Below are 23,115 nucleotides of genomic sequence, written 5' to 3'. Positions count from 1 at the left end.
AGGTAGATGGTAACAGGTTCTTTGTTTGTTTTCTTATAGCAAAGCCACATCGGGCTATCTGCTGAGTCCAGGAAAACAGGTGCTAATCGTGTAGATAATAACAAAACACTACATTGCCAAATGTATGCTATTCGAAAAAGACAAGAGTCACTGATTGAATAAACTTAATTTTTTACCACAAATAAGAAAATATACAGGTGAGTAAAATACTGATGTTATTGTTCATTCACTATAAAAAATACGTATCTTAAAGTCATTAAATAAATGCTTTATTTTAAAAAAAATAATTCTGATTAATTGTTTTTATTAAACGATAAAATAAAAATGAAATGTTGGAATGTAGTAAGGCAATAAAAAAACATTTGCTGGAAATATGTAAGAAACGGGAGATGTACTACTTTGTAATTATAGCCAATTATAGGTTGGAAGAGATTTTGACGATTAAAATTGAAGGAAGAAGAACAACCAGAGACTCACTTGCGTCGAGGATGTTTCAAAATGCATTGAAGGTGAGAAGATTGAATTATAGAAGTAAACTAGTTGGCAAGGATTAAAGAAAAATTGATTACTATAGCTTTATTCCTATAGAATGTGTTTGAAAGTTGCACTTACCTCTTGAGGACCTTTCTTCCAGCATTGCTTCACCCCTTTCACAAAATATTCGTCGTTACTTTCTAGGGAGTGAGAAAGATTTTAATACGTATTTGGGAACAGCATGGTCGGTACGTTTTATAAAACTGCACGATAAGAAACGTACACACCTAACATTTACTGTATGACGGCTTCATACACAGTTAAAAGACACAAGTTAACTTTCTTATTCGATATGAAAACTAGTTAATTCTTTCAAACAGAGATTTGCACTAAAAGTATTTCAAAAATAATGTAACACATTTAATTTTCGTAAGCAATTTCAACGAAATACTTAAGCAACTAAGCAATGTATTAAAACTAGCACCCACCTAATTTGTCGAAACTGAAAGAAGGAGAACTTACTCACCACATAATAATTCGTACATTTCGTCGTGGGGTCCGTGAGCACTAACATATAAAACAGCCGTAAGCAGAGTTGTTGCAAAAATACCTTTCATTATCACGGAATTCAAGGCTCAAAACTTCCTAAAACAATTCAGTTCCAGTCTTTATTGTAAGAGAAAAATTTTATAGAGATGTGAGGAGAGAACTGCTTTTATACAAACTTAATTCTATATTAGTATATACAAAACCCCTCTCTAGTCACGTTTATTTTTATCAAAAATTTGCTAATACGGAAGGAAATTATGCGTATGTCACATCTCTAACAACCGGTCTTTAATATCGTAAAACTTGATTTAGGTTCCAAGAAGACCTTGAATAGTTTGGCACAAAAACCTGATTAAAACACCGGTTCATCGTTTGCAGATATTAAGAGTGATAACATATGAATTGAAGAAGAAACTGCGTATGTCATAAAGACAATTCCTTACGCCATCTTAACCACTCGTTTCGTTTGGTTTCAATTTCGCCCAAAGCTACAAGAGGGCTATCTGAAATTGATGTTTTATAATTACAAAACACATTTAAAACACACAATGACTCGGACATGAACAACTATTACTTCAATAAAGTAAACAACCATGTAACAAATAACATAGAATTATATAAACCACATTTTCCAGTCAACATTATAAACAGCAGCACTAATAATACATATGACTACAATACTCTACTACTCAACAAAAAATCACACTTACTGAAAAGCAATCAAAAACTCAAAAAACAAAGCACCGGAAAATGATGGAATACAAACAATTCTTCTAAAAAAAGGCTCTCCAAAATTATTTGACCACCTATTAGCCATATTTAATTTATCTCTATACTCTGGATACATCCCAGTTTCTTGGAAGCAAGCTAATATATTAATGTTCCACAAAGAAAGAAAACCAGCCAAATAGTTACTGACCGATCAGCTTGACCAGCTGTGTAGGCAAAATTCTTGAAAGAATAATAAATAATAGACTCTCCACTTTTTTGGAGATTACTTCAAAATTACCAGAAGAACAAAACGGAGTTAGAAAATATAGACAAACAACTGATCATTTAATTAGATTAACTGAAACAATAATAAACAGCTTTAATAAAAAAAGAATGCATTGTCGCATTCTTTCTCGATATCGAGAAAGCATCTGACACTGTATGGAACAATGGTCTACGTTTCCGTATGTATGAAATGGGACTTTGTTTGGAAATTTCGCACAAAGCTACTCGAGGGCTATCTGTGCTAGCCGTCCCTAATTTAGCAGTGTAAGACTAGAGGGAAGGCAGCTAGTCATCACCACCCACCGCCAACTCTTGGGCTACTCTTTACCAACGAATAGTGGGATTGACCGTAACATTATACACCCCCACGGCTGGGAGGGCGAGCATGTTTAGCGCGACGCGTGCGCGAACCCGCGACCCTCGGATTACGAGTCGCACGCCTTACGCGCTAGGCCATGCCGGGCCTTGAAATGGGACTACCGCGAGGAATTATTAGCTAGTTATCTAACTTTTTGGAAAATAGAAAATGTAGAATAAACGTAGAGGGAACTTTCTCGGAGTTCTTTACTCCAGAAGCTGGCGTCCCTGAAGGAGGGGTGGTTAGTCCTATTCTCTTCATCATGTATGTAAATAATATGCCACTAAAAGACCCAAACCATGGATACGCGTCACAGTTCGCTGATGATGTAGCAATTTGGAAAAGTGCCCCTACACCAGAAATAGCAGCCACTAACTTATAACCACAACTAAACAGATTAAGTGAATACTACCAAAAATGTAGAATTAAAATAAACACAGCGAAGACACAAAGAACGGAAAGCTTCTCCAGACTGCTACATCTGCAAAATTTTTAGGGTTAACATATGATTCTAAATTTACCTAGATAAAACATGTAAATAACATAAAAGCTAAAATTTGGCGTAGAATAAACTATGCTAGGAGTCTAACTGGTAAAAACTATGGAGCAACACCTGAAAACATCATTAAAATATACAACACATACATTACACCAGTGATAGACTATGCAGCTCCTGCAGGGATTAACGCAAGTTAAAAACAATTACAATCCAAACTCTAAACATTACAGAATACACTAATTACATCAGCATATAGAGTACCTAAAACCACTTCCTCAAAGCTCATGCACAAATACTCAAACACACAAACAATACCAGATAAAGTTCTACATAGTACAATAAAATATTTTGATAAAAATTGGCGAAAAAATGAGTTGTTATGCAAATAAAACAGATATTGCATATATGATGAAGAGAGACCTAAACACCTCTCCCCGTTCAGCTGTGGAGGCGTTATAATGTGACGGTCAGTCCCACTATTCGTTGGTGAAAGAGTAGCCCAAGAGTTAGCTGTGGATGGTGATGACTAGTTGCCTTCCCTCTAGTCTTACACTAATAAATTAGAGACGGCGAGCGTAGTTATCCCTTGAGTAGTACCCCCCGCTAGTACAGCGATATGTTTATGGATTTACAACGCTAAAATCAGGGGTTCGATTCCCCTCGATGGGCTCAGCAGATAGCCCGATGTGGCTTTGCTATAAGAAAAACACACACCCACACACCACTCGAGTAGCTTTGCACGAAATTAAAACAAAAATCTTCTCTATCTTTACGCGATTAAATCTAACAGCAAACTTGTAATTACAATTGATGTTTGGATTTTATTATTTTAATGAAATAAAATTTTCTGTTATTTTGCATATTTTTATTTACCCATGAAGATCGAACAGGTTAATGACAAAATAGACAACTCAACGTCTAGGCCCTAATTTGAATAATAGATAATTTATTTCCTTCCAAACTAAACCCTAGAGAGGCAAATCAAGAATGGTTCTTAATATAGCTGAGATAATGTTGAAATTTCCGTGCATCTCCTAGAGACAGAGGAATCCAGCTGATCCAAAAAAGAGAAGGATGTGGTGATTTATTGTGCTTACAGCATGCCTAGTTAACATAAAAAGACGGATATGTCTGGTCTGTTTGTTCACATCATGGCTGGATTATAGCGTGCACATTATGGCACTAATAGACAGTGTCCATATTATGACTGGATGACATAACGAGAAGGATGTGGCTGGTTGATAGTGTTCACAGTGTGGCTGGTTATCAATATGAGAAGCATGAGACTGGTTATAGTGTACACATTATGGGAGGTTGATGTAATGAGAATGATGTGACTGGTTTATAGTTTCCACAGTATGGCTGGTTAACATAATGAGAATGATGTGACTAGTTTATAGTGTTCAGACTATGGCTGGTTAAAATAACGAGAATAATGCGGCTGGTTTATATCGTTCACATTATGGCTGGTTTATTGTGTCCAATTTACTATTGTTTAACATAATGATAAAAATGTGGCTGAATTATGGTGTCCACATTAATGCTAGTTAACATAATGTGAAGGAGGTGACAGGCTTATAGTGTCCATATTATGGCTGGTTGGAATAATAAGAAGTACGTGGCTGGTTGGAATAATAAGAAGTACGTGGCTGGTTGGAATAATAAGAAGTATGTGGCTGGTTATAGTGTCCATATTATGGCTGGTTGGAATAATAAGAAGTACGTGGCTGGTTGGAATAATAAGAAGTATGTGGCTGGTTATAGTGTCCATATTATGGCTGATTAATATAATGAGAAGAATATGTTTTTTTTTAATAATTTCTATAGTACGGCTGGTTAACATAATGAAAACGATGTGACTGGTTTATTGTGTCTACAGCATGAATTATTAACATATTGAGAAGTATGTGGTTGGTTTATAGTGTCCACAGTATGGCTGATTAACATAATGATAAGCATGTGGTTGGGTTATGGTGTCCACATTAAGGTTTGTTAACATAAAGTGAAAGATGTGGCAAGTTTATCGTGTCAATATTACGGCTGATTAACATGATGAGAAGGATGTGGATGAGTAACATAATGAGAAAAACTTGGCTGGTTTTGGTTGAGAAAATTTTTATGTAGAGGAAAAATATTGTTGTTGTTGTTTTGAATTAAGCGCAAAGCTACACAATGGGCTAGCTGGGCTCTGCCCCCCACGGGTATCGAAACCCGGTTTATAGCATTGTAAGTCCGCAGACATGCTGCTGAGCCACTAGGGGGCATGTAGAGGAACGAGCAACGTTTCGACCTTCTTCGGTCATCGTCTGGTTCGCAGGTTGGCTGGTTACTTTAACGAGGATGGTTTACTGTGTCCATTATACGTAATATATGTAAACTGTAGGAAGTATGAACAGCTCTCTTCAGTAGAAAATAGATGCAGTATTCGTAAGATATGTAAAGGGTAGGAAGTAATAACAGTATTCATAACATATGTAAACAATTCGAGCTAGTACAGTATTCAGGTGCCACAACACAGCAGAGTCGTAGTTAAGACCCATCCAAACCTTTTAACACTTAGTGGAGAGAAAATCGAGTAATTTTAACAGCTTTATGAAGATGGACTACGACACATTTGAGAAAGATAAAAAAAACAACAAAAAAGAGATTTCAGCAACATAAGTCACCACATATGAGTTCAGAAACGTAAGCAACCAAATATGAATTCAAAACCATAAGTTATAATATATGTGAAATAGCAGTCGTGTGCAAACCTCCACCATTGGCCAATGGTTTATCAGTCTTAAGAATTGTGACCTAGCCAATGGCATAGTAGTAGGTCTGCGGAGTCACACCGCCAGATATCGGATTTCGATACCCATAGCTGGCAGAGCGCAGATAGCCCATTGTTTAGCTTTGTGCTTAATTCTAAACGAGCAAACTTTAATAACTGCTTACTGAACACGTGATTTTTAAAAGCCACGAACACGCCTTTAAAGTGTATTTTGAGCAATTGTTCACTAATTCGCTTTTGAATCATCTGGAATTATTTAAAATGTAAAAGGTTAATATTTTACAGCAAGTAATATGATAGAAAATAAAATTATCTCGAACTTTCCAAGAAATAATGGCCTCGTGAAATCCTCTCCAAACCTGTTTTCTCATTTTGCTAGACTTGTTTCTTAGCCAGGTGAAGATTTACGTTTGCGTCATTGCATAATGTTTTCCCTTAGTGTGAAGAATGCACATAGCTCTCTATGCAGCTTTGTACTAAAAATTAAACAAAGTACACTGTTGTAATATCTGGACTGAAATATGAGATAATTTCCCTATTTTGTAATTTGGAACTTCCACGTGTCTAGAAAAAGTGATTTCGTAGATTTAGCCACATGGAAATATTATTCAAAAAATTCAATTATATTATTAGACCAGCTATGTAACATATTAGGTATGTCTGGTATTGCTAACAGATGTGTTTCTTTTTAGTTATGTTCATGTGTTATATCAGCATGAAGTTAAGCCTATTATTAGGCGGGCTATGTAAGATCTCAGGTATGGTTTGTACTGTTGCCGACATAACCACGTATTATTTGTCGGTAGTAGTATTATCAGATTTTACTAAAGTCATATCCACTGTTTAAAATTTCTGAACAGAAAACAACAAGACAAATGAAATCAGTTTCTCTCAGGATTATCAACACGTGACGACCTCATGCCGTTATTCTCCAAGAGGGTGAGAACAAGTTGCATTGGTCGTGACATATCATACATATGATTTGAAGATTTTTTTAAAATTAGGTTTGAAGGGAAAATGGAAATAACGTACATTCGTATAAATTGTTCATAAATTATATTTATATCAAATGTAATACCTATGCCAACATTTGTATCTTTTTCAAACCACTTGTCCATTTTAATAATTTTGTGTTGTTTTGAACTTCTTGAACGAGTTATGGATTTGTTGAACTTTGTTACTAAAATAAATGTGGCATTCAGGTAATGTATAATCGCATTAAATTTAATGTTAAGAAAACTCTTTAAGCTTAAAAATTAGTTCCCTTGATGAGATAGCGGTAAATTTTAGGATTTAAGTTGCTAAAACAAAGCGTTAGATTCCTCTCGATGGACAGAGCAGATAGCCAGACGTGATTTTTGCAATAAGAAAAAAACAACAATACGTAATCAAAACGTGAAGAAATCAGGTAAAACTAGTTCTAAAACAACTTTTATTAAATGTAAAGTGGTTTTAAACTTGTTTTAGCTGGAATAATATTGTTTCATCACCAATGTACATAAACACACAACTTAGGATCACGTCTCGTACTTAACTTTGTTGCTTTTGATGCACATTTTCACCGAAGTTTCTGTTTTCTCTTTCTCTTGACACGTGGAATTGTTTGTTTTTTTATTTTAGTGACTTTGTTTTCCAATGGAAATTTCAATACAACTCGAATTATCAAATTAGGAAGTGCGGAAAATCACTGATCTCAATTAACACCATTCTCACCGTTTCCGGTTTATTAGTTCTCACATTTTTCTCCAACAGTTACCTAGGCTGAACTAGCATCATTTTCATGGTGTCTGACTCTTCAGTTTAACAGATATTCTGGGAAGTTTTCAAAACGATAGAATATTAAGATTATAATTTAATTAAAGTCCAGTTGTGTTCGTCTCTAATGTGAAGACGTTTCATCAGTGTCAAAGGTCAAACATCGTGATAGTTGAGTTTGTGTGTGTGTTTTCTTGTAACAAAACCACATTGGGTTATCTGCTGAGTCCACCTAGGGAAATCGAGCCCCATATGTTAGCGTCGTAATTCCCTAGACTTACAGGTGTTACCAGTAGGGGACATGTGATAATTGAATCAATAATTATTTGTCTCTATATACAGAACTGTAAAACAACAAGTATTTTAACCAGCTTATATTGTATGAATATTGTTAACTTCGTCGAATAAAGTCTACTACTGTTTAATTTAAGTGATAATTCGTTCCTATAACTAAATTTTCAAATATTTGAATGGTAGCTCAAAATTGGTGTGAAAAAAAACAAAACACTAGATATAAACGATCTTATAACATCAAAGTATTGATATTATTTAAATAGACACTCAATGTTTCGCTTTAAAACCTTTTCAGGAGCGTTTACTAAAACACAAACCGAAACTCATAATACTAATCTTGTTTTTTATTGAAGCTTTATACTATCGGCTTGAGTTTGTGTTGTAGTGAACGCTTCTAAACAAGTTTTAAAGAGAAACGTTGAGTGTCTACTTAAATATCAACAATATTTTGGTGTTATGAGATGCTTTATTTTTAGAGTTAATATATCTTCTACACACAAATATGCACTACAAATATTAAACAAAATTATTTTCTTATAATTAGGATTTTAAATACTGATTAAAGCGAGTCTTTTGTGTATTTGTAATTTACTGATGTAACTATGGTTATAATTTATTTAATGAAAGAAAAAGTTTGTTAATCGACCTTTAGTATAAAGTGATTAATAGAGAAAAACGTTAAACCTTAAGAGTCGGTAACAAATAAAAATCATCAGATTATTCTAAGAGTATTTAACTAACACCCTTGAATAAAGATTAGAGTTGAAAAATAAATTAATTTAAATTTGTCCTTCTGTAAATTTTGATATAATCAACTTTATTCGTCCCTGGCAAACAGGAACGTATACGCAATACGGGATTGTACGGCCTGTTGACAGTTTTGTCTTACTTTTTCAATGTAAAGTCAACATGAAAAATATCTGATATTATAGAGCCCTAGATATTTTAATTTCAAGCTCTCTTCTCATCAAATAGAAGTGAACGTATAAACTGTATCAGTTGACAATATTTTTAAAATGTTTTTAAACAGGATGTATATGACCTGTACAGTGAAATATGGTGTTTCGCGAATTTCATCGCATGTAGTTTTCTTAATAGCTGTGTTGAAAATAAAGACCCTTCTCAAGTAGAACAAAATATATAAACTTCGACTTTTTTTATATTCTTAAACAATATATTTTTTCACGATGTGGACGAGATAATGTGGGATTAACCGCGTCGCTTAGATTCGTGGTTTGTAAGTTGTGTGGAACACCGCGGGGAATCGTCGATTGTGTGTGTTTGGGGGAACCTTTACAACTCTGAAAGCAAATAAATTATATTTAAAAATAAAGATGTTTTAAAAACTACGATACAAACAATTATTACTATTGAGTAATAACGACTAAATGTTGGATAGTGACATCTTTAATCTGTACTTTAATAAATCATACAGCGTACAAGGGAGCGACAAAACACAAGCTTAGAAAAGCACGCAATTAAAGGCTTTGCACACTACTGGTGTAGCGCGATACCTTTAGCCTAGATTTTGAATTATCCATACATTTACAGACAACTAAACGAAACATGTGACGATTCTGGAGATGAAAATAATTTTAATAAAATAATATTCAAACTTAAATTGGGAAGGTGTGCACTAGAAACATGTTGTTCGAAGAGTATAACATAGCCATGTTGTAGGAAGAACCAACAATGTGTCGATACAAACAGGAAGTACATATGCATACTTTAATGAGTCGCTTTTTTAAAGTTTATACTTGCGAAAGCGCGTGAAACAGATACATGTTTGTCACTGTCAACTGTCTGTGTCGTTCATTTCGACACAATATGTTTAATATAACAACAAATAATATCAGGTTCTATAAAATCTGTTCTTGATGGACAAAATGACCTTTTGTGGTTTGTTTTTTGTTGTTGTTCCTCTAGTTACACTTTGACCCTGGGGTTAATGGTTTATAAATCAACCGAAACGAGGCTGGTTTACAAAGAGTACCCATACTGTGGCCAGTTCATAGAACGTAAAGAAGCTGGGTTGACCATTTTTGTTCAGAGTAAGGCTAATTCGTAGAGTGACCATAATGTTACCACAGCATAATTTCATAAAACTAGAAGATCCATGTATTTAGTGAAAGTTGACGCTATTGAAGCACAATTTCATAGGACTAGAATATTGTTGTATTTAGTGAAACTTAATGACACACAAAAATATTTTAACATTTTTAAGTAATAAAGTGATATTGAATTACCGATTATTTTTTCTAAAAATCATAACTCACATAAGACCTCGCTAAACTAGTTTTGCCATCTTTTCTTTAAGCCTTGTCCACAGTTTTCTGACAAGCAGAATTTGGGATTGATACACTATGTAGTGACGTAATTTTTCTTACTAAATTTGAAATAATTTGGAAGAACTAGATTCACGCATGTTTTCAAGAAGTTTAACATTAAACATAAATTTTATCTAATATTTTCCTTGAATGTATTATTGCAAATTATCACAAGTATATTTTTTATTCCTTAGTTATTAGAAATATTTTTATTTTACATTATAAATTACCGCTGTTTCTTGTCTTAGAGAAGACGTAACTTGTGTATTATTCGTACCGTAATGTGTTTTCTTTTGTTTGTTTTGTTTTTTTGGAATTTCGCACAAAGCTACTCGAGGGCTATCCCTGCTAGCCGTCCCTAATTTAGCAGTGTAGGACTAAAGAGAAGGCAGCTAGTCATCACCACCCACCGCCAACTCTTGAGCTACTCTTTTACCAACGAATAGTGGGATTGACCGTCTCATTATAACGCTCCCACGGCTGGGAGAGCGAGCATGTTTAGCGCGACGCGGGCTCGAACCCGCGACCCTCGGATTACGAGTCGCGCTCCTTACCCGCTTGGCCATGCCGGGCCGATGTGTTTTCTATCAATATTCTTAATTTGAACTTGTAAATAGTGAAAGAAAGACTGACTCGTACTTTCATCAGTGTTTTGTCTGGTTTTTGCGTTATGTTGATTTTCAGTTGATATTGTGTAATGGCTTCACGAATGTTGGTTGCGACTGTGTTGCTTATGAAATGAATATTTATTGCCGATGTATAAGTGTATTTTTTTCTATTGTTGTATCTGTAGCGATTGTAATGATTTTGTCATCTTTGTTGTATCATTTACGTATTTCCTTGTATTAAATGATACTTTTATAATGTAGATTATTCTACTTATAATTTTCTCATTAAAATTAATATCAAATACGATGTAACCAAAGAAAACAACACATGGACGTTAACTTTGCATCACATACTGTAAACAATTTTTAATATCACAAAATGTGTTTCTTTCTGAAATACTCAACGAGAATATTCACTCCTCGAGGAAACTCTTGCCGTCAGTTGTATAATCTCTCAGTATATAACGTAACCACTACTCATCATACTTTAAATAAGGCCGACATTTTCAGTTCAATTCAACTTTGTTTACTTATCAGATAATATAATATGAATAGGTAATACGTAACTACTTTCAAAAACAAAACAAACAAACTTAGCAGTGTAAGATTATAGGGAAGGCAGTTAGTCATCACGACTCACCTCCAACCCTTGGCCTACTTGTTTACAAACGAATAGTGGGATTGAGTGTCACATTATAACGCTCTCACTGTTGAAAGGACAAGCATATTTAATGTGATGCGGATTCGAACCCGCGATCCTCAGACTGAAGATCGAGCACCCTAACTAGGTCGCCCCTTCGCAGAAATTTATTATTTTACTAACGTCTAACTACTATTTCCAATCGGTTCTTATTCTATTATGAACCCAAATTGTTGATAACTGGTTAATATATGTGTTATTAATATATTAAATTTATATATATGGTAGTATACTTATTATATAAGCACAGCAGCAACCAAATTTTTAAAAGCATTTCATTAAAAGCTTCGACTACAATGAGCCAGCTATGCTCCTTTTGCCATTTTTATTTTATTTTGGATGAGAAAAAACCTTTTAACTATTTTTATTGATATCCATCATAGAAATGACCTGGTTGTTAGAGCGCTCGACTCACCAGTTTGAATCCCTTTTACCGAACATACTCTACCTTATTATAGGGAGTTATTAAGCTAATCCCATTATCTTTGGTATTAGTGTAGCCCAAGAGTTCGAGTTGGGTGGTGTTGACTGGCTGTCATCCCAGAATCTGTCACTACTAAATTAGGGACAGCTTGTGCAAATAGCCCTCGTATAGCTTTGAGCGAAATTCAAACTGAACCATCATATGGTTATAAATTGACCAATACGAAATTAACTTCATATGCAAATAATTTATAATTTACCAGAATTAATAAAACTGTAAATGAGTTCATAGAAATGTTAAAAATCTCATAAACTACTTTTATGTTTTGGGCATAAAATTAGCCTCTGCTTTATGGTATTATTTAAGCTCAAGATCTGAAATAGTACGAACAGGTGAATGAGAATGTAGTTACTCAAGTTTGGTGTTGAAGAAAAAGAAGTCTATAAGAATTCCATACTACCTCTGATTCAACGAAACTTGTTAGCTTGTGTATGAGAACTTCCGATCTTTTTTGTGGGAAAAAAATTCGCGTAGACATTCAAATTAGGGTTAATGAAAATTAATACATTTATTAAGAATTAAATCACAACAAACATTTCAGATAGTAATAATAAATATTTCGTGAAAATGTTTTGGGATGAATGATTAACAAATATTTAAAAAGCTTAAATTCTTAAAATCCTAAGTGTTAGTTTATTTTGTTGTTTATTAAAAGTTTGTGACTTTTTTTTTTTTGTGGAAAAATTCCGTGTATATATCCATTTAGGCTTAATGAAATTTAATGCAATTTCTATAGAAATAACGAATATTTCGTGAAAAATGTCTTGGAACGGTTTGAGATGAATGATTAAAAATATTTTAAAAGGATTAATTTTTAAAATTCCAAGTGTTAGTTTATTTTGTTGAAATTCGCGCGTAATTACTGGATGGCTACTAATTATTTTATGTTACTTTTGGGTTTATGTACTACAACGATTTTATGGTACCTGCATGGCCAAGCGCGTAAGGCGTACGACTCGTAATCCGAGAGTCGTGGGTTCGCGTCGCGCCAAACATGCTCGCCCTCCCAGCCGTGGGGGCGTTATAATGTGACGGTCAATCCCAATATTCATTGGTAAAAGAGTAGCTCAAGAGTTGGCGGTGGGTGGTGATGACTAGCTGCCTTCCCTCTAGTCTTACACTACTAAATTAGGGACGGCTAGCACAGATAGCCCTCGAGTAGCTTTGTGCGAAATTCCAAAAACCAAACTTTATGGTACCTATTAGTTTGCCAATAATAATTTATATATTACCTTGGCTTTAACAAGTACAATTAATTTTTATCTTAACTTTTGTTTCACCAAGTACTGCTTTTTTATGATTTAGTACAGTTTTTTTTTTACCTTTGACTTTACTAAGTACAACGTATTTATGTAACCTTTGGCTTTACCACATAAGAGTTATATTAAGAGATGTTGTAAAGTGTTTTAACTTGATGTACTCTTCCTTTGGTCAACTTGTCCGTTGTAGATGTTATTTTTTTAATTACCACTTCCTTAACTTTTTTTATTTTATAATTGTTATCCCCCAACGTTAAACTAAATTTCGGGATCCTTCAGAGTGAAGCTTTATTCTACAAACACGAGAAACACTTGAACTTTGCAACTCTAGCAGTGACAAATAATAATAAAAAAAAACATGACTAAAGCTGATTTTTTGGCAATCAATCGACTAAGTGTAGAACAAATTATCTTAGTTTTAAAAGTAATAACTGCCATTTACTCTAATCATTCACGTGACCAGATTTTAACGTGCATTATCAAGGCTTCTCGGGGAATATAAACTCACTCCGTCTCAGTGCCTTTAAATTCCAGAACAGACTATCGAACTTTTGTATAAACTGTCTCCAAACTTGAGAACAATGAAGGGTCTTGCTGTTGTCATCCTTCTGGTTCTCACTGTTGAAGGGTCTTGCTGTTGTCATCCTTCTGGTTCTCACTGTCTATTTCTGAGTATCCTGATGAGAAGATCTACGAGTTGTTATTTGGTAATCACAAGATGCAGTTTTTGCTTTGTTAGTTTTCCAGAATTTACTTTAAAAAGTTACTTTTAAAGGGCATATCATTATTTAACTAATAGACGCAAAGATTTCCGGTTTAAAAACCTATTTAAAACATTTACTAATTTGTATATGTTTCAAGTGGTTTACTTTTTAATATTTGTATACGAATTTATTTAACCCTCCACCAACGTGTCTATTTTTTTTTAATGAATGCAACGTCCGGGGTGAACAGCGATGTGTTTACAACTCTAAAGTCCGTGGTTCGATTCCATGCGGTGGATATAAAAGGCAGCCCAATTTGACTTTGCTCTCAAACAGGCAAACCTAAACTATAAATTGAAAACGAAACACATTTAGTTTTATATATTTGGTTTATGTCTGTGGCACCTAGTAAAATAAATTGTTTAATTCAAAGAAACGCATTTTTCTGTTTATATCATAAGTTTAGAAAATAATAAAATAGTTAATCAATAAACATAATACTTAATTGATAAAGTTACATACTCGTAGCATTATCTAATCAACTACGGACTTTTGTTGCTTGCTTTATTAGAAGAGATAGTTTGTATGTACGATATTGTCGAGGTAGAATCTTTGAGTGACGACATGTCACTCACGTTCACAACTCACTCACTAATTTGTATAAAAAGATCGTGTTGATCATTCATTTTTAAATGAAGTTTAATTTAAACTTGATTTTTCTTCCATTTCACAGAAAGCAGTAACGATAAAGCAATTGCATACACCAATCAATGTATGGCCCTCTGGCGTAAGTCTGGTGATAAAAACTGTAAGATTACAGAAATTCGTTACACGGTCAAAAATAGATTCACCTTTGTGATTAACTTGTTTTGCTAAGCGGACTGCTGTTTGTACACATTCTTGTAATATAGAATTGTTAAAATACTTAAATAGTCACAAGACATTAATTTTGCTTTTAGCTGTTTGTCTGTTACGCTTATAATGTGTCATTTGCTAAGTGAGTAACATGAAACTTAGTTAATTACTGAGTTAGTTACATGATTGGTTTCAACAATATCTAAACAGTTATTTTATTTTTGTTTTTATTTCTTCCTGGTTTGTTAAGGAAATATTTAGATCCTTTACCACCGAGACAATGTCTCTACTTCCCTTTCTCTGTGTGATAAAACTTCAGAAGGATTAAAACTACGTTTAGGTTTAATAATATACAATGTCTCTCTTCAAACGGTTTGGCATGGCTAGGTGGTTAAGGCATTCCAGTCGTAATTTTAGGGTCACGGGTTCGAATCCCCGTCACATAAAAGATGTTCGCTCCTTTCAATTCCACTATTTGTTGGTAAAAGAGTAGTCCAAGAGTTGGCGGTGGTTGGTGATGACTAGCTGTCTTCTCTCTAGCCTTACACTGCAAAATTAGGGACGGTTCGTGCAGGTAACTCTCGTGTAGTATGCTCTACTCAAAATAGCACTTAAGGACATTGTTATTATAACTTACGGAAATTGTTTACTCCTAGCCTTTTTGCTTTACTTGTTCCAGTATGAAACTCACTGAACGATAAATACTAAGTATAAATCCTCTTAATTAAACTTTTGTCTGTAGTTAATCAGAGTCGTGTACTAGAAATGATTAATATGAGAAAAACTCTCTTTTTTGTTTTAAAATTTAAAATATAATGAACAAGAAAGTTCAGACAAAACTGTTCAACTCGTGACAGAGAATAGCATGAGTTTTAAACCTGTATTTAAACGTTGTTATCTCTAGAATGATTGGCCTTAGAGTGTATTTATATGAAATTTCATAATATTAGCATTACACAATTTATTGTAGTTACTTTATATCATAACTGATTTAAAACTAATGTTGTTTTTTTATTTTTTCAGTGTAAACATAAGCTTGACAACTGTAGGGCTACCCATAACGCTAAGACTGTTAATACTTTGATCTTTATCATTCACTTTTGATGAAACGTGTACGAGCCTAACGACCAACTGTATCAGTCAGTGCTCTAATTTTGTAGTGTATTATCAACAGTTACAGAATTATAGCTCTTGAGCCACACATTAATTACTAATTTATGAAGCTACTTATGTTATATGATTTTAAGAACTTAACCGTTATATTTTTATTACAGATCTACCGCTGTGCCCATCCAGATTATGTAAGTACCACCTTTATTAAAGTAACACAGTTAGAATTAAAACTACATTTGTATTTATTTGAACTAAACAGTTCGATATGAAAATCTAATCACACGCTTCTTTCACGAACTTGTATAGTGTTTTAACCCACTTATGTTGAGTTTGTTTCTTTTTACCAAATAATGGAAGGGATCAGATCACTGTAATTACAAAAGTTAGTAATAATGGAAGGGATTAGTTCAGATCACTGTAATTACAAAAGTTGGGTAATAATGGAAGGGATTAGTTCAGATCACTGTAATTACAAAAGTTAGTAATAATGGAAGGGATTAGTTCAGATCACTGTAATTACAAAAGTTAGTAATAATGGAAGGGATTAGTTCAGATCACTGTAATTACAAAAGTTAGTAATAATGGAAGGGATTAGTTCAGATCACTGTAATTACAAAAGTTAGTAATAATGGAAGGCATTAGTTCAGATCACTGTAATTACAAAAGTTAGTAATAATGGAAGGGATTAGTTCAGATCACTGTAATTACAAAAGTTAGTAATAATGGAAGGGATTAGTTCAGATCACTGTAATTACAAAAGTTAGTAATAATGGAAGGGATTAGTTCAGATCACTGTAATTACAAAAGTTAGTAATAATGGAAGGGATTAGTTCAGATCACTGTAATTACAAAAGTTAGTAATAATGGAAGGGATTAGTTCAGATCACTGTAATTACAAAAGTTAGTAATAATGGAAGGGATTAGTTCAGATCACTGTAATTACAAAAGTAAGTAATAATGGAAGGGATTAGTTCAGATCACTGTAATTACAAAAGTTAGTAATAATGGAAGGGATTAGTTCAGATCACTGTAATTACAAAAGTTAGTAATAATGGAAGGGATTAGTTCAGATCACTGTAATTACAAAAGTTAGTAATAATGGAAGGGATTAGTTCAGATCACTGTAATTACAAAAGTTAGTAATAATGGAAGGGATTAGTTCAGATCACTGTAATTACAAAAGTTGGGTAATAATGGAAGGGATTAGTTCAGATCACTGTAATTACAAAAGTTGGGTAATAATGGAAGGGATTAGTTCAGATCACTGTAATTACAAAAGTTAGTAATAATGGAAGGGATTAGTTCAGATCACTGTAATTACAAAAGTTAGTAATAATGGAAGGGATTAGTTCAGATCACTGTAATTACAAAAGTTAGTAATAATGGAAGGGATTAGTTCAGATCACTGTAATTACAAAAGTTAGTAATAATGGAAGGGATTAGTTCAGATCACTGTAATTACAAAAGTTAGTAATAATGGAAGGGATTAGTTCAGATCACTGTAATTACAAAAGTTGGGTAATTTCTTATTCAACGTGGTAGTATGTTTTGTCAAGCAAATAACAACTTTTATCACTAAATAAATAAAAATTAAAAAGGATCTAAATTGCAGTGGGATACATCGTTTATTTGTCTTAACCTCAGTTTGCCAGTTCATGTGGGTCCTACTTCCTTAGTCACCTCCACAATCTTGGGTGCATTCTATATACCACATTATAGCCTGTGAACTGGGGATCCTTTTCATTGGTGCAGCGTTTTTTTATTTTTCTTTGGGCTTGGTTTTTATCTTTGTTGTTTATTTGAAAATATCATTAGTCAGATATTTAAATATACTGTTCTTCCTATTTATTTTGTTTTTTTTCTTTGACTGTTCGGTATTAATATTCTATATATATTACAACTTACATATTTATTTTGACATTAATATGCCTAAAATTTGTGGTAAAAATCACGTAAACTACCGAAGTTCTTTTTGCACGGGGCCTTTTGATAGTATATGATGGATGTGTAAGTCCTTGTTTGGTGTGAATTTCGCGCAAATCTACAAAAAATAAAAAGCAACTTACAAGAAAGTTTGTTAGTGTCAAAAGTTAGAGCTTGGTGGATAACCCCTGGTCTGTGTACGCAGCAGGGATTGATGGTGAGAAGTAAAACTATGAGGTATTTGAACTTAAATGTGGTCCAAAGTTTTAATGAAGACACTGCTAAAACTAAGAGGACGATAAGTGTGTGTGTGTTTTGGAATTTCGCACAAAGCTACTCGAGGGCTATCTGTGCTAGCCGTCCCTAATTCAGCAGTGTAAGACTAGAGGGAAGGCAGCTAGTCATCACCACCCACCGCCAACTCTTGAGCTACTCTTTTACCAACGAATAGTGGGATTTACCGTAACATTATAACGCCCTCACGGCTGAAAGGGCGAGCATGTTTGGCGCGACGGGGATGCGAACCCGCCACCCTTAGATTACGAGTCGCACGCCTTAACACGCTTGGCCATGCCGGGCCCAGGACGATAAGAACCTAGGTTTTAGGAAGAGTTTTTTTCAGTAAACATGGGAAAATCCAGAATGACTAAGAAAAGAAGGAACCACACTAAAGCATTTATGTGATCCAGGTTCGACGAGGGACAACGTTACGCCTTCTTCTCAGAACAAGTTTTAGATATTGGACTTTGATTGGCCACTGCGAAAAGCTATTTCTGAGGAACGAGCCAATAATATTAGTCTTTTGAAGTGATGACGTAGATAAAGAAACATAAATGTCTGGCTGCAATAATTCGGATATGTCAGAAAGTAACTTTGACCACTTAGGAATTTATATTTGTTCCAGCAATAGGAAGACTTTTCAAGAATGTCTAAGTGCTTACAAATCTGGTGATATTACTGTAACTTCACCGATCGTACAAAATAGTGGGCAGTTTATTGGAGATCTTAATGACGTAATAAGTCGTATACAGACAGCTCCAGTGAATTAACATTATCATTAAGGGAAAGATTCGAATCAGAAACCAATAAATCTAAAGTTTATGGCAAAAATCATGTAAATTACATATAGATTTTGACTTCATTTTTGTTATTTTTTGAACTTTGAACTCAAAATTAGAAACGTTTCATATATATATATATATATCTTTCACAAGTCACTGCCAAAAGGTCTTTCGTTCCGTGTCAAAACTCGATAAACGGACTCTAAAACGCTATTTGTATAGTTTAATATAATATTGTTGTTAATTGAGTTTGATATTCCTTTGGGAAATTAACTGATGTTGGTTTTTCTTCTTCTTTAGGATCATGGTAGCAGCGAGTACAAAAACGTCCATGTTAAGTTTAACACAAATAAGTTGCTTGAAATAATAAACTTATACTACAATTGTTGCTTACAACAAAATAGAAATATATTATAACTAGTTGTAGTACCAGTCCCCTAGATGGAAGTTATGTAAAATCATGATTAATGAAAGGTTATCTTAGGACATGAAAAATTTGGTTTGTTTAGAATTTCGCGCAAAGCTACACTAGAGCTATCTGAGCTCGCCTCCCGTAATTTAGCAGTATAAGACTAGATGGAAGGCATCTATTCATCACTACCCACCGCCAACTCTTTGACTACTCTTTTACCAACGAATAGTTGGATTGACAGTCAAATTATAGCTAAAAGAGTGAGCATGTTTTAATGTAACCACTTGACATTGCCAGGCCAACATGAAAAGTTATTTTCCTTATATGTAATTGTAAAAGAACGCCCATAAAGACTACAAAACAAAATGTGAAACCGCAAGTTTCCATGTATCACCGCATGCATCCAATAAACCGTCACACAAAGTTTGGTGAAGATCTCTCAAGAGACTGATCAGCAGAAACTGTAAAAAACGCAAGAGACCAAACTGAAAATTTGTATATACATTCGCATGGACTTAATGAACCTCCATATAAACTTGGGTGAAGATTTATCCACACCCTGCGAAGTAGTTACATGGACATATGACAAGCAATAGATAGGAATATTATATTTATATAGATTTATTAATAATACCTTAAATATAGTATCGATTCTTAACTTATTAGTTTAATTTTTTTTGTTTGATAATTGAATACTATCTGCGATATCTATCACTAGTTTTAAAATATGGAACTGAAGTGAAGACCATTGTACTATAACCTTTGTAAGAAAGAGTTTGTTCGGAGAATGGTTTTGATCCTGCGACATACAGTTTGCGAGGGGAGTGCCATAAAGACCATACTATGTTCCAGTAATTTAATATAGAAGGTGTCCTTTTATACTTTAACTAAACCTCAATACGTTTCATCGTAATAATGTATGTTAGATAACACTACGTAACAAAATTTTTACTTTTCCTTGTTCCTGGGTAAAAAAATGTTATTTTCCAATTGCTTATGCCTAAACTTTGCTTTTGTGACCTGGGTAATGAAATTTTCAAATTTACCCATTTTTCAGAACATTGAAGATTCAGTGCTGAGTAGCTGATAAAGAATTTTGTCGAACTTATACGAATTTTCAAGAACTATGTGGAATGTTGTAGAACTTCACTCGTCAAGATGGGCTCTGCTTCTGCCACAATGTATCCGGTCTGTATCGCCTCTTCATTGATAGCTCATCCAGAAGCCTCAAAGCTTTGCTGCTGCATAACGGGAATAAGTATCCGTCTCTTCCCCTGGCTCATTCGGTGCACTTCAAAGAGGAATACAACAGTGTCAAGGAGGATTTACCAAGTTTCTCTGTTATCTTTGCCTTGGGACAGCAGGGACACTGCAGCGCACTACAACAGGAAGCACTGGACACAACGGACCGAGTTATCTGCGGGGAGGCACAGTGTCAAGTGTGAGCCGTTAGTGGACCCCACCATTGTTCCCACCATTGCACATAAGACCCAATTTTATGTCACAGCTTTTACAATTTGTCACAGCTCTTGATAAGGAGTCTGTAGCCTTCAAGTATCTTCGAGACTTCTTTCCTAAGCTGTCTGAGGCAAAGGTCAAAGCTGGTGTTTTCGTCGAATCACAAATTTGCCAAGACCCTCAGTAGGAAGAAAAAAAAGGCTTGGGGCAGCTTTGTCGCAGTAGTTCGGGGCTTCTTGAGCAATCGCAAGACCGAAAATATGTGGAACTGGTTGAGGCTCTGGTGAAAAACTACAACAAAATGGGCTGCGGGATGTCCCTGAAAGTCCTCATCCTTGACGCTCATCTTGATAAATTCAAGGTGAACATGGGAGCATACTCAGAGGAGTAAGGCGAGTCCTTTTATCAAGACATACTGGACTTTGAACGCCGCTACCAAGGAGCGTATACGTAAACGTGATGGGAGACTATATTTGGGGCCTGACACGTGAAAGTGATTTACATTACAGTTGCAAATCTCGAAAAACTATTCACTTCTAAACATTTTTGTTCATTTTTGTACAACTTGAGTATAAAAATACATGTAAATCTTGATTCATACGTTGTTTTATTCAGATCTTATGTAAATAAAAATGATCAAATTTGCCATTTTTACGTAGAAAATAGGTTAATTTCTAAATTTCATTATCCGGGACACAAAAGCAAAGTTTGAAGAGAATAATGGCCATTTTCTGTACTTTTACAACATAAGCAATTAAGAAATAACGCATACTATCCAGGAACAAAATTGGTGTTACATAGTGCAATATGAATATACGGAATTCAAAGTAGATACTCATAAAGTTAGGGCCTCCGCTAGTACAGCGGAAAGTCTACGGATTTACAACGCTCAAATTAGGGGTTCGATTCCCCTCGGTGGGCTCAGCAGATAGCCCGATGTGACTTTGCTACACGAAACACACACACACACAAAGTTAGGGTTAAAAATGTGATTATATATGATTCGGGCTAATTGCTCACAAAGTTAGGGCTATAAAATATGACTATAAATGATTAAAGTTAGCATTTCATAAAGCTGAATTTACCCCTTCCCCGTTCCGAAGTTTAAGGAATAAAACTGAAAACTAAAATCGCTAAAAATCGGGTTTCAATACAAAACAAATAAACATACATTTAGAATTAGACAGTTTAGTAGCTTTTGTTTGTTTTCAATTTTGCACAAAGCTACTCGAGGGCTATCTGTGCTAGCCGTCCCTAATTTAGCAGTGTAAGACTAGAGGGAAGGCAGCTAGTTATTACCACCCACTGCCAACTCTTGGGCTACTCTTTTACCAACGAAAAATAGGATTGATCGTCACATTATAACGCCCCCACGGCTGAAAGGGCGAGCATGTTTGGTGCGATAGCTATTCGAACCAGCAACCCTCAGATTACGAGTGTAATGCCTTAACCCACCTGGCCTTGCTGGGTCGTAACTTCGAAATCTTGCTGCATAGGATGATTGCTAATTCACAAATGAGACTTTGCGACTGTTTTTAATATCAATTTCTAATTTCTTAAAATATATATTTGTGTGTGCGTGCGTGTGGGTATATGATAACAAATCAAAAGTTAAGCTTTATAAACGTCGTATAATTCCGCTATGTAAGTTCTACTTCGGCACGGCATGGCCATGTGGTTAAGGCACTCGACTCGTAATCTATCATCCAGTATTTTACCATTCTAAACATTATTTTAAAGAAGTTGATACAGAAGTTAGCAAAGTTTATTTAAAATAAAGAGCTGAAATAACATGGTACTAGTACCAGTTCATTGCAACACTTATTAATGAATTAAATATTGTTAAGTGCATTAACTGCATTTCGATATTTTTACAAGAGAACTATAATAAAATAGTGCTAACAATCCGTAACTACGTACCCACCAGTGATCACTGAAGTCATGACTACTTGTTTAAAAATAAAATTGGTGACTTGTTACTGAGCTACTCTGGCGAAAATGTTAACATTTCTGTATATACAATCTTCAGTTAATTTCGATGGCATATCCAAGTTGTTAGGCAAGCGTACAATATTAACATACAGTATTATCACAGTGTGTGTTAGTCTGATTTGCACGTTTAACAGACAACACATCCGATGTGTATGTTGGTCTAACGTACATTGCTTGAATATCCAAAGGTAATATCTATTATAATACATTGAAGTTTTTGTTTTTCCTGAACGAATTTAAAGGACAGTCAGATTTAAATATACTTTAGTAGATATTTTATACAACATATTAAAATATTATGAAAGTTTTAAAAATTGCCTAACATAATGAATTTATTTACTGATAGTGTTAAGTACGGTAAATTTTATTATTATCTAAATTAGAGTAAAAAACGTTCACAAGTTACAATGTTAATTTATCCCTTTATCAAATATAAACCTTATTTATCAAGGGCTTACTTAATGTTAAGCTTATGAAAAGTGAATTTTCATATTTCAGTGTCTACAATTACAATCATCGAT

General features: G+C 34.2%; 1 protein-coding gene and 1 long non-coding RNA gene across 4 annotated transcripts in view; one reads left to right on the top strand and one right to left on the bottom strand.

Moving 5' to 3' along the window:
- Positions 1-1,308, bottom strand: part of LOC143257636 (uncharacterized) — a 6,849-nt gene extending 5,541 nt beyond the window's left edge. Inside the window, exons 1-2 of one of the 2 annotated variants that reach the window (XM_076516674.1) lie at positions 1,001-1,308; positions 613-674 (exon numbers count right to left, since the gene is read on the bottom strand). In XM_076516674.1, the coding sequence (XP_076372789.1) occupies positions 613-674; positions 1,001-1,091 (153 nt within the window). In that variant the 5' untranslated portion in view covers positions 1,092-1,308. The remainder of the gene's footprint in view (positions 1-612; positions 675-1,000) is intronic. The other variant, XM_076516673.1, reaches the window with a different exon arrangement.
- LOC143257638 (uncharacterized) lies at positions 106-23,115 on the top strand. 2 transcript variants are annotated; one of them, XR_013031970.1, is made up of 3 exons: positions 106-509; positions 15,910-15,936; positions 20,202-23,115. It is a non-coding gene; the product is annotated as an uncharacterized LOC143257638 (long non-coding RNA). The 2 variants fall into 2 exon arrangements; XR_013031971.1 differs by lacking the exons at positions 15,910-15,936; positions 20,202-23,115 and adding an exon at positions 10,354-10,886.

Source organism: Tachypleus tridentatus, chromosome 7 (genome assembly GCF_004210375.1).
Source record: "Tachypleus tridentatus isolate NWPU-2018 chromosome 7, ASM421037v1, whole genome shotgun sequence".
NCBI lineage: Eukaryota > Metazoa > Arthropoda > Merostomata > Xiphosura > Limulidae > Tachypleus > Tachypleus tridentatus.
The sequence above is the reverse complement of the archived record's forward strand: the minus strand, read 5'-3'. Positions and strand labels throughout refer to the sequence as shown.